A 17,500-nucleotide genomic window follows, 5' to 3' on the forward strand; every position below is an offset into this window, starting at 1 on the left:
TTACGGGGAAGCATCGAAGCGTGGAAGAAGAGGATGGACAAGTGTGTGAGACTGGAGGGAAACTATTTTGAAGGGGACAAGCTGTGATTTCTGTGAAGTCAGTCCCGTTACTTTTTAGACGGATCTCATATATATATATATATATATATATATATATATATATATATATATATATATATATATATATATATATATATATATATATATATATATATATATATATATATATATATATATATATATATATATATGTGGGACCCGCTTAATAGAATCACGGTTAATAGAATCACCCGTATTATAGAATCAAAATCGTTGAGACCGATTCCATTGTATCTAAATGTACACTATTTTTCCCGTTTATTAGAATCAAAAACCCGCTTAATAGAATCAGCTGCTGGCCATCCACTTCGACAGTTCAGCGCCTACTGGCCGCACAGTTCCAACTTTTGCCACCAGGCGGCTGACGTCACGCTAAAAATAACGCTATGCCACTACAGTGATTTCGGTAGTCATTGTACAGATAGACAGACGGCTGACAGCTGCAGTCTAAGCACTAGGCGTGTCGTCATTTCCACGATGGACAGAAAACGAAAGCGGACGGATCGTTCAAACATTGATAAAGCACAAATCCTGAGGGACTATGATGCTTTGCCCAGAATGAGCCAACGAGAAGCTGCAGACAAGTTGGAAATTAACCAGCCGATCCTTTGCAAGATTCTGAAAGATCGAGAGGCCATTCTGAAAGGTCAAGTGGATTCGTCTTCTTCTCAGAAACGCAAGCGAAGCGGCAACGCACCCGATGTCGAATCAGCAATGGTCAAGTGGATTCAAACTTCTAGAGAAAAGGAAGCACCACTTTCTGGACCTCTGATGCGGGAGAAAGCGGCTCAGTTCGCGGAAAAGTTTAACAACAAGAAGTTCAGTGCGACAAACGACTGGATTGACCGGTTCAAGAAAAGACATGGAATCGTCCACAAGAAACTTCACGGAGAGGCAGCGGCGGCTGACGTAGGAGGGAAACAACAATGGCTGGACCACGTGTTTCCGGATCTCGTAGAAGGCTTCACGGCTGATGAGATCTGGAATGCTGACGAAACCGGGTTGTATTTTCGGGCCTTACCAGACGGAACGTTCCTCTTCAAGGGAGATCAGCACTGCGGTGGGAAAAAGCCAAAGGAAAGAATCACGGTGCTTTTTTGCTGCTCGATGACTGGTGCTAAGCGTCCTCATTTCGGTATTGGTAAAGCAAGAATCCACGGTGTTTCAAAGGCCTCAAAACAATTCCAGTTCACTACAGAGCCAATTCCTCCGCATGGATGACAGGTTTCCTCTTCATTGAATGGCTCGATGAGTGGAATCGCGAGCTTCGGCGTCATGACCAGAAAGCGTTGCTTCTCATCGACAACTGTCCGGCACATCCCCAATCACTTCAACTGTCGAACATTACTGTGGCATTTCTCCCGCCGAACACAACCTCTGTTCTTCAACCGTTAGATCAGGGAATTATCCGTTCATTCAAAGCTCATTACCGCCGTGCCATGCTACGAAAAGTGCTCACTGAGATTGACAACGAGGATGGAGCAATGACAGCGAGTGACTTGGCGAAAAAGATAACGATCCTCGACGCTATGCTGTTTACGGACGCAGCATGGAATGATGTGAAGACTACCGGCATAGTGAACTGCTGGTGCAAAGGAGGAATTCTCATCGGAGCGGCAAGCGAAGGCGAAAGGGTCGAGAGCAATGACGACGACGAGTTAGCCAACCCTCTTCAAATGGATCCCGACCAATGGCAGGACTTCGTCAACATGGACGCCACTCTCCAAACCACAGACGATGATGTCACAGACGAAGCCATCGTTTCGGCAGTCCAACGCGAAATGGGAATTGCTACTGATGCAGACTATGACGCCGACACTAAAGTGGAGGAAGAGGAGGAAGAGGAGATCTCTGTCCCGACCATCAAGGAAATGATGTCTGCAGCTAAGACGATCAGGCTTGGTTTGCTATCACATGGGTTCAGTGACATGGCTTTCTTGCGCAAACTTTACAAGGAGGTCACCGCCATTGCCACAGACTCGTTAAAGCAGGCAACAATCGACAATTTTTTCATTACAGAGTAGGCTCATCGACAAACCTATGTTGTTTTGCTTTGAAAAGTACATATGTACTGTACGTGTAATTGTTTTATTTTCAGTAGTAAGTTGCATTGTTTTGAGCAAGTGTGTCATATAAATCAAACTAAATGCTGAGTATTTGTCTCCGTATGTGTACTCGACATTTGATCCGCTTGATACTCCACAACTCTGGTGAACTCGGATATTAGAATCACCCGCTTATTAGAATCAAATTTGTCCGGCCCAAAGTGATTCTATTAAGCGGGTCCCATTGTATATATATATATATTTGTTGTTGTCTGCAGCTCGGTGTTGCCATTGGCATTGTGTTTTCCTGCTTCCGCGCTCCCGACTGACTTAGTCATGTGTATATGCTACACCTTGAATAAACTTGGGTTGTGCTACCAAACCTCGTTGATGTTCCTGGCTGATCCTCTCATCCATTAGCGCAGGGTTTGGTTCTTTTTCCCATCCATCGGTGCATACCATTATGTGACTTAATAAATGGTTCACACCAAACACCTATGCTGTTGAGTCCTTCATCAGATCTCACTTGATGATATATATATATATATATATATATATATATATATATATATATATATATATATATATATATATATATATATATATATATATATATATATATATATATATATATATATATATATATATATATATATATATATATATGAGCCTGGTGTTGGCGCAGTGGTTCGGGCAGCGGCTTGAGATCCAAAAGGTCCTGAGTTCAAGCCCCGTTGGGCCACTGAATTAATACACCAGGGGGTTGACTCAGCCTGTCATTCTTCCGAGGTCGGCAAAATGAGTACCAGTGTACTGGGCCGGTGTATATCCCGGTTAAAATAGGTGTACCATATCTGTGTGTCGTAAGAGGCGACCAGGGTTGCGTCAGGAAGGGCATCCGGCGTAAAACATGTGCCAAATCACTATGCGGATCATACGGATGAATCGCTTTGGCGACCCCTAGAGGGAGCAGCCGAAAGAAGAAGATATATATATATATATATATATATATATATATATATATATATATATATATATATATATATATAGATATAAATATACATTAGCAAGGTACCCATGCTATATGCCTGGTGTTGGCTCAATCGTGAGGGTGGTGGGCTTTGGATCCGAGGGTCCCGAGTTGAATCCCGCTCAGCTGTTGAATTAATACCAGGTGGAGTTCACTCGATCTGTCATCCTTCCAAGGTCGGCAAAATGCGTGCCAGCGTGCTGGTATCCAGTGTCGGAGTGGCGACCCGTCCAGGATTGAGCCCAATAGCCAAGGAGACTGATTAAGCAGCACCAACGCTCTGCACAGAGTGTTGTCCCAATCTCCTCCTTCTCCATGCTATGCATGGAAGGGAGCCCAGAAGCAAGCACACAATGTGGAAAGAGCAAATGCCAAAACCATGAAACCAATAAATTCCACATTCCTGTGACACCTTCAGTCAAACATCAGGCATGGACAGACGGTTCGTGAAGGACTTAGACAAAAAAAAAACTTTCTGCAGCTGACCCTAACAGAAGTAAAGGCCCGGTCACACCTTGTCGTTTTAGCCAACGTATGCCGATTTTTGAATTTTTTTTCGAAAACGCTGGCACACGTTGAATACGTTATGGGTAAGTTTTGATAACATTGAGAGCACGCTGAAAAACACTGCCATACGTCGTTGTACGTTGGCTTTAAACGTTGTACTTTTCGGTTGTCCTCAAATTTTTTCATGCTTGAAATTTCACGAGTATGCCGGCGTATGACTCACACGTTCCGCTACGCTGGCCACTAGTTGTATGCACGGTCTGCGATCGTTGACAGACGTCAACACATGCTACTTGTAAGTTAATAAGTTGAGACACGCCGAGGTAATGTTTAGCGTACCCGAAACTTATTTCTAACCTATGATTAACGTGTTGTTGGCACGTTACGCGATCGTTGCCACACATCGACAGACGTTACTTTTAAGTTACTCATAGGCTGAAAGACGTCGGTATAATGGATCGTCCTTGCGTCAGCGTCCACGGCCACGGCCAGGACACTTATTTGCAGCATTCTTCAAACTTTTCTTCGGCATGACGAGGATGTTCACACTTCGATGTCTAGCTTGGCTATGATTCCAATTGTCCATCGGCAGCGTCTATTTAAAATAGTCGAGTTTGAGCGTTTTAACACGTTCAGAAGAAACGCTTCAAATTTCCAAACCCCAGCGTCAAAAAACAAAGGCGAGTGACAGCAATTTAAATCGTTCATTGTAAACAATGAAAATAGCTGAGTGGTACCGTTTAAAAGTCGTTGAGTGTAAAAAAATCCAATTGTTGAGCGCAAGCGTCAACTTTCAATAGTGGAGATGCAGCCATTTAAATCGTTGAGTTTATCATTTAAATCGTTAAATCGTTAAACGCAAGGACGATCCATCATAACCCACACCCTCCCCCTCACCCTCACCTACTACTGCCAACATGAACAAACTACTACTAATACTAATACTAATACTAATACTAATACTAATACTAATACTAATACTAATACTAATGCTGATACTGATACTGATACTGTTACTGCTGACATGGACATCGACTCAAAAAGGACTCGAAAACACTGTTGGGTTCCCATTTTATGAACACCATTTTTATATACCAATTCCCAAAACCGCTGGGAACACGTCTTTATATGGCAGTTGTAACCTAGAAACACGTTCATTTTTTTTTTTTGTCGACCGGAAGACGTCATTGGAATACGTCTACATAAGTCGATGTGTGTTGGGACTACGTAAAGAATTAGTTCAAAGCACGTCAAACATAAGTTAGAAATAAGTTTCGCGTAAAAAAGACATTACCGCGACGTGTTTCGACTTATGAGTAGCTTATAAGTAGCCTTTGTGGACGTGTGTAAGCGTCCACATATCGTGTGTACAACCTATCCCCATCGCATGCGGAACGTGTGTCATACGCCGAGTACGTCGTAAAATTTTGAACATGTTTAAAATCTACTTACTACGACGTATGATAGCGTACTTTAGCGTTCTACTCACGTATACCAAACTTACTCATACCGTATTTGACGTGCCCCAACGTTTTAGACACATTTTTCTTAGGTCGGCATACGCTGGCAAGATCGCCAAGGTGTGACCGCGATGTTGACACTTCCATTTCTACGGCAGTTATGATTCGAATCGTTGTGCGTCAGCCTTTTAATAGGCTACGTCACGACATCGTCGGCGATGCGTGCAACGCGCTATGCCTAAGTTAGACTATCGTTGGGCATCGGTTGTGTAGGCCGACAACAGGTTCAGCATTCGTTGGTATAAGTTATCTATAACACAACGAAACGTTCTGTGTCCGTTACCAATGCGTTATACATAAGACCAAGTCGCTATGAATACATCCGAATCTTAAAAAAAAAAACATCAAAAGTTCAACGTAAGCCAGCGTTTTAGATACATTTTAATACGTTGCCATCGCTGGCTAAAACGTCAAGGTGTGACTGGGCCTTAAGGTCTATGCCAATGGTGAAGTTGCAAATGCCGAATCCGTGAATGTCACCGGTGTAAACCCTCAAATAGTTTCCTCATTCTGCTTTAAACTCAATCTCTCTATATGTTCATTCCAAACAGCGTCGTTCCAATCATAAATTAATACGATACCATCAATATAACAAAATCCAATATTACCAACACTCGTGAGGGAAACGAATATAGACGCCGTTCTCACGTGACACCCAATACAGACGAATCTGCCGGTGAGAAAGGCCAGATATATATATATATATATCACTTCGTACTGATCGGAAATTAAAATCGTAATTGTATTGAGGAACGTTTGAAATCTCCCACCCACCTACTAAGGGATAAAAGCGGGGTCAAAAATCACAATTGTATGAGATATTATCAAACCAGCGAATATTTCTGCCGAACTCGTGATTGTGTTTACATCTGGATCGAGAGTTGTTTTGTACAGATTGGAAGTCAAAATCATAATTGTATTGAGGAATTTATGAAACCTCCCACCCACTTTAGGACATCCGCTGGTACCCCAAAATGTTCCACAGAAGGTTCCAAAACTGAGGGATATATTGTGTTGGTTCTGCGAATCAGTCACTCCCCCAGTCAATGGCACACAACACATAGCAATTCCCGAGATAGTTATGTTGTTAGTATTCGTTGCAGGTAGCCCTCCCCTTATGTGTAGTGGGTTTATGGGCCAATATGCGTTGTGTGGGATTCGGTAGCTTTTCCTCTTTAGTTTCCAATCTTAAATCTGCACACACGAACCTCTCCTTCATGCCATGCAAACCATGCAGTTCATCAATATACGCACGCTATTCCCCAGTTGAATTACTAGTACGTGCCCGTAAAAAAAAAAAAACTTTTAATAAATAAATATTCAAACCGCGAGCAAGAAACAACAACCACACAGACCGTTTCTTCGCTCTCGTGTGCCCGTACGTGCGTGGCCCGGAAGTTCGCATATTATTCGAAGTTATTATTATTATTATTCGCAATTTCGTTTTAATGCCCAAATATTCAATTAGCACCATCGTATTTTGCCTTTTCGCAATGTCATCGCAAGGAAAAACAAAAAGAGAAGAGAAGAGAAAAAAAAATTACTTCCTGGTTTGGAGCATACCAGCTCACTCTGATGTTACCGAAATTTATGCACCATCTAATATGAAAACGATCATAACTTGGGGCATTGTGTGCATAACTAATCGCGAAATTATTAGAATACACGAAAAAAAAACGTGCAAAAAAATAATTTACTTCCTGCTTTGGAGCATACCAGCACTCTGATGTTACCCAACTTTATGCACCGTCTAATATGAAAACGATCATAACTTGGGGCACTGTGTTTATCTATAAATGCGAATAAGAAATCGAGAAATTATTATAATACACGAAGTCATCACTCGCCGGAAGCCCGTACGTTGTAACCCGTAATGGGGAACGCGGCTGAGCTTCCCTTCCCCATCGGCCACGCCCACGCAACAACGTGTCTTGTCATTGGTTTGGTAAATAAATGGCCATAACTTGGGAGGCACTTGTCCGATTAACATCAAAGCTTGAAAAGGCACATCCTCAGGTCCCCAGCAATTTACCTGGCAAGTTTCAATTAGATCGGACCAGTGGTTGTCGAGAAACAGCGGTCACACACACACACACACACACACACACACACACACACACACACACACACACACACACACACACACACACACACACACACACACACACACACACACACACACACACATACACACACACACACACACACAGCTGGAATTATAGATAGATGTACCATTATTCAATGGAACTTCACCTCAACCTTCAATACACTCGAACCACCAATGCTACAACGATCACATAATCTCAAAACACCTTTGTTAGAACCACCACACCATTGTAAGATTACCCCAGCTCGCTGTACATTCACCATTGACACCTCAACCGCACCGAACAACCACAACGAACCACCGCACCATAAACTCACCGCTACGCTGCCGGTGCCATCACCTCAACCACTTTCCCGAGTGCCATTCTAGTTCATTCTGTTTTGCCAAGTGTCGCTCGATGAGTGATTTTGAGTTACCATTATTATTAACACCCCAGGTGTTAGAAAAATTACGTCATTACTGACTGTGTGTAATTTTTGAATGGCCCTGAACCGGCAAACTGAACTTCATGATCACTATTACGAGGACATGTGACAAAAGGCTCACTGGCCACTGCAAGAAAAAAACAAACAAACTCAAACATCCACAAAATAGAGTGTGCATGGAATGTACGCAGCACACGGTTTACAGTACGCAGCACACGGTTTACAGTACGCAGCACGCGGTTTACAGTACGCAGCACACGGTTTACAGTACGCAGCACACGGTCTCCAGAATGCAGCACGCGGTTTACAGTACGCAGCACGCGGTTTACAGTACGTGGTTTACAGTACGCAGCATGCGGTTTACAGTACGCAGCACGCGGTCTCCAGAACGCAGCATGCGGTTTACAGTACGCAGCACACGGTCTCCAGAACGCAGCACCCGGTCTCCAGAACGCAGCACCCGGTCTCCAGAACGCAGCACCCGGTCTCCAGAACGCAGCACCCGGTTTACAGTACGCAGCACATGCTTTACAGTACGCAGCACACGCTTTACAGTACGCAGCACACGCTTTACAGTACGCAGAACACGCTTTACACTACCCAGCTCATGGTTTACAGTACGCAGCACACGGTTTACAGTACCCAGCACACGGGTTACAGTACCCAGCACACGGTTTACAGCACCCAGTTTACAGTACGCAGCACACGGTTTACAGTACTGAACACATTGTTTCCAGTACGCAGCACGTGGTTTCCAGTCTGTAACACGCGGTTTCCAGCACGGGGCATGTGATTTCCAGTCTGTAACACGCGGTTTCCAGTCTGCAGCACATGGTTTCCAGTACGAAGCACGCGGTTTCCAGTCTGCAACAGGTGGTTTCCAGTACGAAGCACGCGGTTTCCAGTCTGTAACACGCGGTTTCCAGCACGGGGCATGTGATTTCCAGTCTGTAACACGCGGTTTCCAGTCTGCAGCACATGGTTTCCAGTACGAAGCACGCCGTTTCCAGTCTGCAACAGGTGGTTTCCAGTACGAAGCACGCGGTTTCCAGTCTGTAACACGCGGTTTCCAGCACGGGGCATGTGATTTCCAGTCTGTAACACGCGGTTTCCAGTCTGCAGCACATGGTTTCCAGTATGAAGCACGCGGTTTCCAGTCTGCAACAGGTGGTTTCCAGTACGAAGCAAGCTGGTTTCCAGTCTGTAACACGCGGTTTCCAGCACGGGGCATGTGATTTCCAGTCTGCAACAGGCGGTTTCCAGTCTGCAGCACGTGCTTGCACATACTCTTGTTGTAGCGAACGCAGTGAGCTTCATACTTAACGCGTGCACGTGAGAGAATAGGAAACTGTGCTGTATGTAGTTTCCAGTTTCCAGAAACAGGTGCCCATTTTCGTCGGAGAAGACTTCGAATTGTTTTCAGAACAGTTGGGGTGATATTTCCACGCGAATGATGTGGTCGACGAGAGCAAACAGAAGTCGATCTTGCTCGCCTCGCTATCAGCGGAACATGGGTGAGCGAGAGCGTAGCAGTAACTCCGATTTATTGCGCGTCCGGATGTACATCACCGCCACCCCTAGCGGACGAGTCATTATACACGAAAACCCAATCACGTGATACAGCACACTCCTCCCCTCGTAAAATGACAATTCAAATGATGAAACGACAATTATAACATGACCAAACGAAACCAATCAACATTCAAAATCCTCCAAGTACCGCGGCCGTTTCCTGACCTGCCTAGGGCGGGCAGCGACGCCAGACGGCCCAGGCTCAGACGCCTTCTGGCTTCCACCGACCTGGACGATGTGCTCATTACGGGGAAAATGGCGGACGAGCACCTTGCGAACATTGCCCAAGTGCTGACGAAGCTAGAAGCGTGCGCCTGCGCTTGAACAGGGACAAGTGCGCGTTCTTCAAGCAGCGCTTGGAATACCTCGGTCACATCATCACGCCGGAGGGGCTGTTGAAAGGCCTTCAGAAGGTGGAGGCGATTCAGCACATGCCACCGCCTCGCGACAAGACGCAGCTTCGCTCGTTCATTGGTATGGCACAATATTACCAAAGGTTCGTGCGTGGGCTCAGCTCACAGCTTGCACCGTTAACGCAGTTGCTCAGGAAGGACGAGCGCTGGGCCTGGGGGCCTGCACACCAGGCGGCGTTCGACCGCGTCAAGCGGCTGCTCACAGAGGATACGGTCCTCATGCACTACGAGCCTGCGCGTCCGCTCTTATTGGCATGCGACGGCTCGGCATATGGCATCGGGGCAGTGCTCTCCCACAGGATGGACGATGGTTCTGAGCGGCCTGTTTGTTTTGCATCCCGGACCCTGTCCGCAGCAGAGCGGGAATATGCCCAGATCGAGCGCGAGGCTCTCAGCCTCGTCTGGGGTGTGCGGAGGTTTCATCAATACCTGCTGGGGCGGCATTTCACTTTGCAGACTGATCACAAACCACTTCAATTCATCCTGAGACCCGAACGCGGGGTACCGGTGGTAGCGGCCGCGCGAATACAACGGTGGTGTCTATTTCTTGCTGCTTACAATTACGATATTCAGTTCCGGAGCACCGAAAAGCATGTTAACTGCGACGGGCTCTCGCGCTTGCCTTGGGCGGAGGGTCCAGCTGCGTCTGAGTCGGCCGACCGGGTTGATGTGTTCGCGCTGGGCCAGGTCCAAAGCGGGCCGATCACGGCCAAACAGGTCGTGGTGGAATCGGCTCATGATCCAGTGCTCGCCCGTGTCGTTCAGGCGATTTCTATGGGGAATTGGAGCGATCTACCTTCAACACCGGCATTTCAGCCTTTCGCGTCGCGCGCATCGGAGCTGTCGTTGGTCCAACGGTGCGTTATGTGGGGAATGAGGGCGGTGATTCCACCGAAGTTCAGGCAGCGGTGTTTGGAAGAACTGCATGTCAGTCACCTTGGCGTCGTGAAGACCAAGAGTCTTGCTCGTAGCCTGTTGTGGTGGCCGGGGTTGGACAAAGACACTGAGTAGTTGGTTAAGCGTTGTACCAAGTGTCAAACAGATGCTGATAACCCGCGTTGAGCTTCGGGACTATGGCCCACCCCAGACAGGGCCTGGCAGAGGGTCCATGTGGATTTTGCGGGGCCGGTGAATGGCAAAATGTTTTCGATTGTGATCGATGCATTCTCTAAATGGCCGGAGGTTGTAGTATTGCAGCATACATCAGCAAACATTACAGTAGAAAAACTGCAGACGATCTTTGCTAATAAAGGATTACCCGAGGTTCTGGTCTCTGATAATGGTCCGCAGTTCATCGCAGGTGTATTTGATGAGTTTATCCGTCAAAATGGTATTCGACATCTAAGGTCCGCACCGTATCATCCTGCGACGAATGGGCAGGCTGAGTAGTTTGTTAAGATGTTGAAACGGGCTTTGCGCAGGGGGGTGTTGCACCTGTGCTGACAGTGGTCGATGTCTTTTTGCTCAATTACAGGAATGCGATTCATCCTGTCACGGGCGATTCTCCTGCCATTCGTCTCTATGGACGGGCAATGCGGTCCACACTGGATTTGCTGCGACCTGGAGGGTCGGTGAGTGGGACGGTGTCGCGTCCGACACTGCTGCGCGGTTTCGATGTGGGACAGCGGGTAATGGTGCGCGATTATTTCCACGGTTCCAAATGGGTGCCGGCTGTGGTCTCTGTGGTGCTAGGGCCGGCGAATTGCATGGTGCGGACTGAGGGTGGGGAGGTGTGGAAGCGGCACGTGGACCAAATGCATGATCGCTGTTCAGCGTCACCCCCCACCCGTGCCGAGGGATGTAGGACCCCCTCCTGTGTTGTCGCCGTGGCTAGACGCTGTATCGCTAGGGCCGGACGTGCCGACGCCCGCGGGGTCTTCACCTGATTCAGTCCTGCCCGAGGACGACGAGCGAGCTGGTCGGCCGGGGGCGGTTGGTGTTGCGGATGAAGCAAGTCCGGCGAGGGTGTCACCTCGACCTAGCCGGGAGGTGTCTGAGCCTGAGCCGTCTGGCGTTGCTGCCCGCCCGAGGTGGGTCAAGAAACAGCCGCGGTACTTGGAGGGTTTTGAATGTTGATTGGTTTCGTTTGGTCATGTTATAATTGTCATTTCATCATTTGAATTGTCATTTTACGAGGGGAGGAGTGTGCTGTATCACGTGATTGGGTTTTCGTATATCATGACTCGCCCGCTAGGGGTGGCGGTGATGTACATCCGGACGCGCAATAAAGCAGAGTTACTGCTCCGCTCTCGCTCCCCCGTGTTCCGCTGCGCCTCGGACACCACAGAAACAACAACAACAACACAATACCCCTGGCTATTTGGAATCCGTGTGTTTGCTATGACCTTTTGCTTCCGGTTGTTTTTAAACGCTGTGCGGTGTATAAACACGATTGGGTTTTATTTCTGTCTTGTGAATATTACCCAGGCCTAAGTCACATTTGCTCTACGGCGAGGATATGGCGGCCGTACGCCCTCTGAATTGACAGAAACGTGCGGCGGCCGCAGAGTTTCTGAGGTGGCCTCAGGGTGGCCCTACGCCGTATGGCTATATTTTACAGGCAGTCAGGTCGCCGTGGAATTATAACGCGGAGTTATAACTTTTTTCATTTCTACGTTCGCCGTAGCAATTCGACAAGCTGAAAAAAAAATGGTAAAAAAATAAAATAATTAACCCATTCGTTACCGTCCGTCTGGCCGCACGTTCGCCTTAGGGCCCCCCTGCGGTCCCCTTGCGGGCACCTTGAGGCTACCTTGCGTCTGCCTTGAAAATTCTATGGCTGCCGCAGGCCCCCCTTAAGGTCACCGTGCGGCATCAAATCAAAGACCGTACGACAACCCCACGTTTTCGGTCTCCACAATTTATAAATACGCCGTGCAGCTCCCCGAAAAATAAAAACATATGTGACTGCTACATTGTGTGACCGTGGAAATACTGCGGCCGCCGTATAATTGCTAGTGGCTGTAGATTTTGGAGACCCCACGGCCGCCGTGGCAAATGTGACCTACGCCTTAACGCGTGCACATGAGAATAGGAAACAACAAAAACAACACAATACCCTGGTAATTGTGAATCTGTGTCGTTGGCTGTGACCATTTTGCTTCCGTTTTTTTTTGTTTCCGGTTTTTGTCATGGGGAATGATGCATGCCGGGAGATCATGACCGGAAGTGTTTATTTATTTATTCAATTATTTTTTTCGCAAAGTTAATTTTATTGTTCCGAAAGTGATTTTTTTCATGATCGGAAGTGTTTATTTTGTATTTCACATTACCGGGAGTGATTGTGAAACTCTTTCCAGAACTTATATTTTCTTTTATTCTTGACCAGAAGTGATCGTTTATTTATTTATTTTTTCAATTATTTTTTCCCCAAAGTTCATTTTAATAAAGATATCTCCCGCATCATCAAAAATATTTTTTAATCGTGATTTACATTATTTGATCGCTGATCCCGAATCCAGGTCGAAGTAACCGGAAATTGCGTCAAAATCATCAGCTGTGCGGCGCTTACACGTACCACGGTATAGTTGGCAAGTATACAGTTGTGAACAAGTTTTATGTAAAGTCAGAAGCGAATGTAAGAAGAATTCTACGTTCGCTTCTAGGCTTTGCCGATGCCATATTAAACTTAGACACGTAATTTCCTAATGACATCTGTTTGGTACTTCGAGAAGTTTTAAAAATGTTTATTTTTTGACGAATTCTTTGTAACATTTTCCAATTTATTTTTCACTGCAAGGAAAATTCTAGGGGTTTGGGGGAAAGGGGAGAGCGGTGGTCTTATGGATCATCCATCCCCCCTGGGCAAAAAAGTGTGGGGGGGGGGAATACCCATCCCCCCTCCCCACCAGGATTTATCCCCATGCTTCCTTCATCGACATTTGAACTCCAAAGGATATCAGTACAATGTTTTAACGATTAAGTTACCAACTCACCAACGCATGCTTTCCAACCAGCAGACAACCAAAGTATTAATTTGTAGCTTCCTCACTGTACAGTTTAAAGTTTTTCAAAATTTAATTTTGTGACTTATTGCTGTTTGATGATCCTCAGCTCCTGTTGTGAAATAAATCAATGCACAAGATCCAAGGACAACATCAAAATACCGCTGCATGTGCTCGCTGCAACAGAACCAAAATAATATTTCATGGTCAAAGACAACAATCGCCAGTCGACATAGGTGTACTCCAATCAACCTCCAGCATTCGATGGTAGATACAAACACAATGTTCTGAGATGATACCGGTCCATATCGGAAGTATCGGAAGGGACAGTTGGTTTAACAGAATCTTGTAAATACGGCGTGCTGCATGATGCAGTGCCCCCTGACCGGAGCTGTACCAAGATGGCAGACGTTGCTCCCCCTGCCATCACAGCCCTTTGTCCCATCAGTCTCATCATATCATATGTACATAAATATCCAGTAACCAATCTCAAGCTTCGATCAAAATCCAAACTCCTTACTTCCCAGTTTTGCATATTATCCCCTTTATTGTGGCATCGCCTTCCTGACTCCGTAGTTTTTTTTCGTTTTTCTCTCCAGTTCTTCAAGACAACAGTCCCTTTCCCCTTGTTTTGTCCCCGTCATACTCCTGCAGCTCATCTACTCTCATTGATGTTATTTGTTTGTGAGTTTCCCTCGTCTGGCTGTTCTCCTGCTTTTGCCGGTTCATCAACATGCCACTCCTGCTGCTCAGCTCTTTTGTGGAATAAAATATAATGTTGTATGCATAACAAAAGTTCATAATAATATGAAGTAATGAAAAGAAGAAGAGATATAGCAACAGGCAATTCTGGCAAGCCAGCCTGTAACATTATTCATGTTTATCAGCTGATTCACACTCCAACATGTGATCCGCACTCCAACATGTGATTCGTACTCCAACAATACACTTCACTGTTTTCCACCACTCCCCAGGTCTTGCTCCCTTGACTCCTTCATCCCTCCCCAAGCCCTCTAGGTTGTACATATTCTTTCAGGCCACCCCTCCTTGTGAAACCTATAAATCCCAGGCTCATTGCTCATCTCCACTTGTTTATTCCTCCATTTTATTACCTCCACCACCTTAATGTTTTCACTCCTTTCTTTCTGTTTGTTTGTGTGCAGGATACCTAAAAAGTTGTGGACGGATCGGCATGAAATTTTGTGGACAGCTCGGTGTGTGACAAGGACGAACTGATTCGATTTTGGTGAAGATCCGGATCTGGATTTGGATCCGACTACGAGAATTTTTAAAGTGATTCTTCACCATTGAGAGATAGGGCCAAAAACGATATAGTTCTGTATGGCATGATATTTCAAAAATGTATCGGGTCAGATACGTTCTCGTGGATCAGGTATTACGGGGTGGAGGTATGCGCTCCACCGAGAGCCCTTCTAGTTGCTTGTGGAACCTCCTGCCTCAGTGTGTTCAATCCCACCCTTCCCAACAGGGCTTCACGTTGACAATCCACCACCACCGCCGAAGGTCAGCTCATTAAACTCTTCCCATCTATTTGTTGGTTGTTGTGTTTCCTTCCCTCGTCTCTCTTCTCCCTCCATTTGTTCATCCTCTTCTTTCCTGCAAGTGTTGTCCCACTGTCCCTCTGTCAGTGTGTTGCATTCTATGCTCGTAACGTTGCTCTTTCGTGAGCCTAGATTTTGTCAACAAATACATGAGAACAAACAAATCTACAACAAGATGGGCAAGAAGTAAGCCAGTTACAAAGTGAGCTTAACATTGGATTTTATCAACTAAAAGTTGATAAGATGATATGTACTACCATCGGAAATGAGGTGTGACTGGTGTTTTGAGTATGAGGACTTAATCAGACAAAAAAACACAAAGAAAATAAAACAAAATTGCATTTTTGCTCTGACAGTTGGCTCAGCATCAAGATCTCAATCATACCTCATTCCCCATGAAGGTAAATGTATAATTTATTTTAATTAACTTTTATTTATTAAAATCCATCGTCTGCCGACACAGATCGACATTAGCCTCAACAGAGATTTGTATTCCATTGTAATAAGTGATGTCTCCTGCTGCCCAACTGCAAAAATATACATTTACACCACGCAAGAAAAATTATCGCCGTCATCTGGATGAAATAACTGTAAGGTAGAGAAATAAATTAATCACAAGCAGAGCAACAAATTAATGCTTGCTGAAACTTGTCAATAACCAGAATGATTTAAACCAGTTACTGGCCTTCCAACAAAGAAGATGAGAAATCCTCCTTTGGACGACAAAGCCACCACTCGCTTCTCAAACACACGAATGCACGACGACTACCAGTCGATATAAATTCAATCAAACCAACAAACCAATAATTGGAAGAGGAAAATAAAGATCACAGGACAAAGCACTAACTCGCATCTCTGGAGACGGTATGAACAAAATACAAAGGTGATTACAAAAGAAATGCAGCATTTCCACATCAAATGCACAATGAAGCCATCATAAGAAAAAGAAAATCCTCCAACTTACAGATGACATAATAGTTCTTCCTTCGTTTGAACTCCAGGCCGAATAAATGGGGTGAGACCTCCTGAAACTTCACTGTGTATTTTACTTCCTGCTGTGGGCGGCTGCACGTGAGAAGAAGATGCGAGTCATGCAGGGTGCTGCAGAGCTCTGCTTGTCTCTCCTGCACCAGATACAGTTTGTAGTACTCCAAGGGTCGCGAAGAAGGGGTATATTCTGTTCTTGGGCAAACAACATCCAGGCGGTCTCCAATACGAGGGTAAACCACCAATCCCTTTGAAAAGTGAAACCTAAACAGAAACATTTGTTGGTTAGCTTGACAATGTCATCTCCAGCGCAGGAAGTTCGTACTGTGAGCAAGCTCTATAAGCAATATTTATACCTGGTTTTCCGCAAGAGATAAAATATCTTAAGGCAGAACAGACAGAAGCAAGCAGAAAAATAAAAACAAAAAGAAAAGGATTTCAAAAATAAAGTAAAACAACAAGGCAGGAAAATAAAGCAAGACGCTAAGGTGGGACAACAAAGCAGAATGAGAAAACAAGCCAATACTAGAACGGCACTCGGTAGAGCGCGTGCCTCCATCATACTCAACACTTCACGGTTTTGTATCCCACCGATAGGTCGGATCTGCATCCAAAATATTATTGGCTTGTCCTTGTCACACACCCAACATGTCCACCAAGTTTTGTCCGAATCCGTCCACAACTTTTTGATATATCATGCTCACAAACAGACAGACAAACAGGGGTAAATACATAGCCTCCGTCCACCTTCAGTGCTGGAGGTATCAAGGAATATAAAGACAGGTGCAAGACAGACACTGGTGACAGAGTTCATACAGGCAGGAAAGAATCCAAAGCAGGGGTTGTCAAAGGAATTTCAAGAGTAAAGTTAAAACATTTAAAGGGTGTATTTGAACAAAAAGGTCATTTTCAGATATTCTGCTTCAACCCACTCTTTGGTTAAGACACACCAACATTGTAAATGACAAACAAGTTGTTCAATGCAGCAGGAACTCTTATTGCAATGAAAAAAAAAAAAAAAGAAGCAAGGCTTTCTTCCCACCAAATCACCTGGACACTTTGAAAAGGATGAGCACACATTCATAAATTATTCAATCCAATTTTTTCTCTCAATCGAGTGACATCAAATGTGCAGTTTGTTCTCTTTTTCCCTGGGCAGACTTCGTAATGGCAATGAACTTGGTGACTAATTCCTACCTCACTATTAAAAAAAAAGAACAAAAAACAGAATATTATTTTTACGTCGTCTCGCACAGTTTGAACCTCAAGAGAAGCGGGTGTTCACCAAG

At 45.3% G+C, this 17,500-nt stretch overlaps 1 protein-coding gene across 1 annotated transcript in view; it reads right to left on the minus strand.

The window, feature by feature from the left end:
• The window catches only part of LOC147031255 (ephrin-B1-like), a 98,508-nt gene that overhangs the window by 51,454 nt on the left and 29,554 nt on the right, over positions 1-17,500 (minus strand). Inside the window, exon 2 of the mRNA XM_085860441.1 lies at positions 16,189-16,475. Within this exon, the coding sequence (XP_085716567.1) occupies positions 16,189-16,475 (287 nt within the window). The remainder of the gene's footprint in view (positions 1-16,188; positions 16,476-17,500) is intronic.

This window comes from Eptatretus burgeri, chromosome 2 (genome assembly GCF_056783735.1).
Source record: "Eptatretus burgeri isolate ZD-2024b chromosome 2, Ebu_testis_v1, whole genome shotgun sequence".
Classification (NCBI taxonomy): Eukaryota; Metazoa; Chordata; class Myxini; order Myxiniformes; family Myxinidae; genus Eptatretus; species Eptatretus burgeri.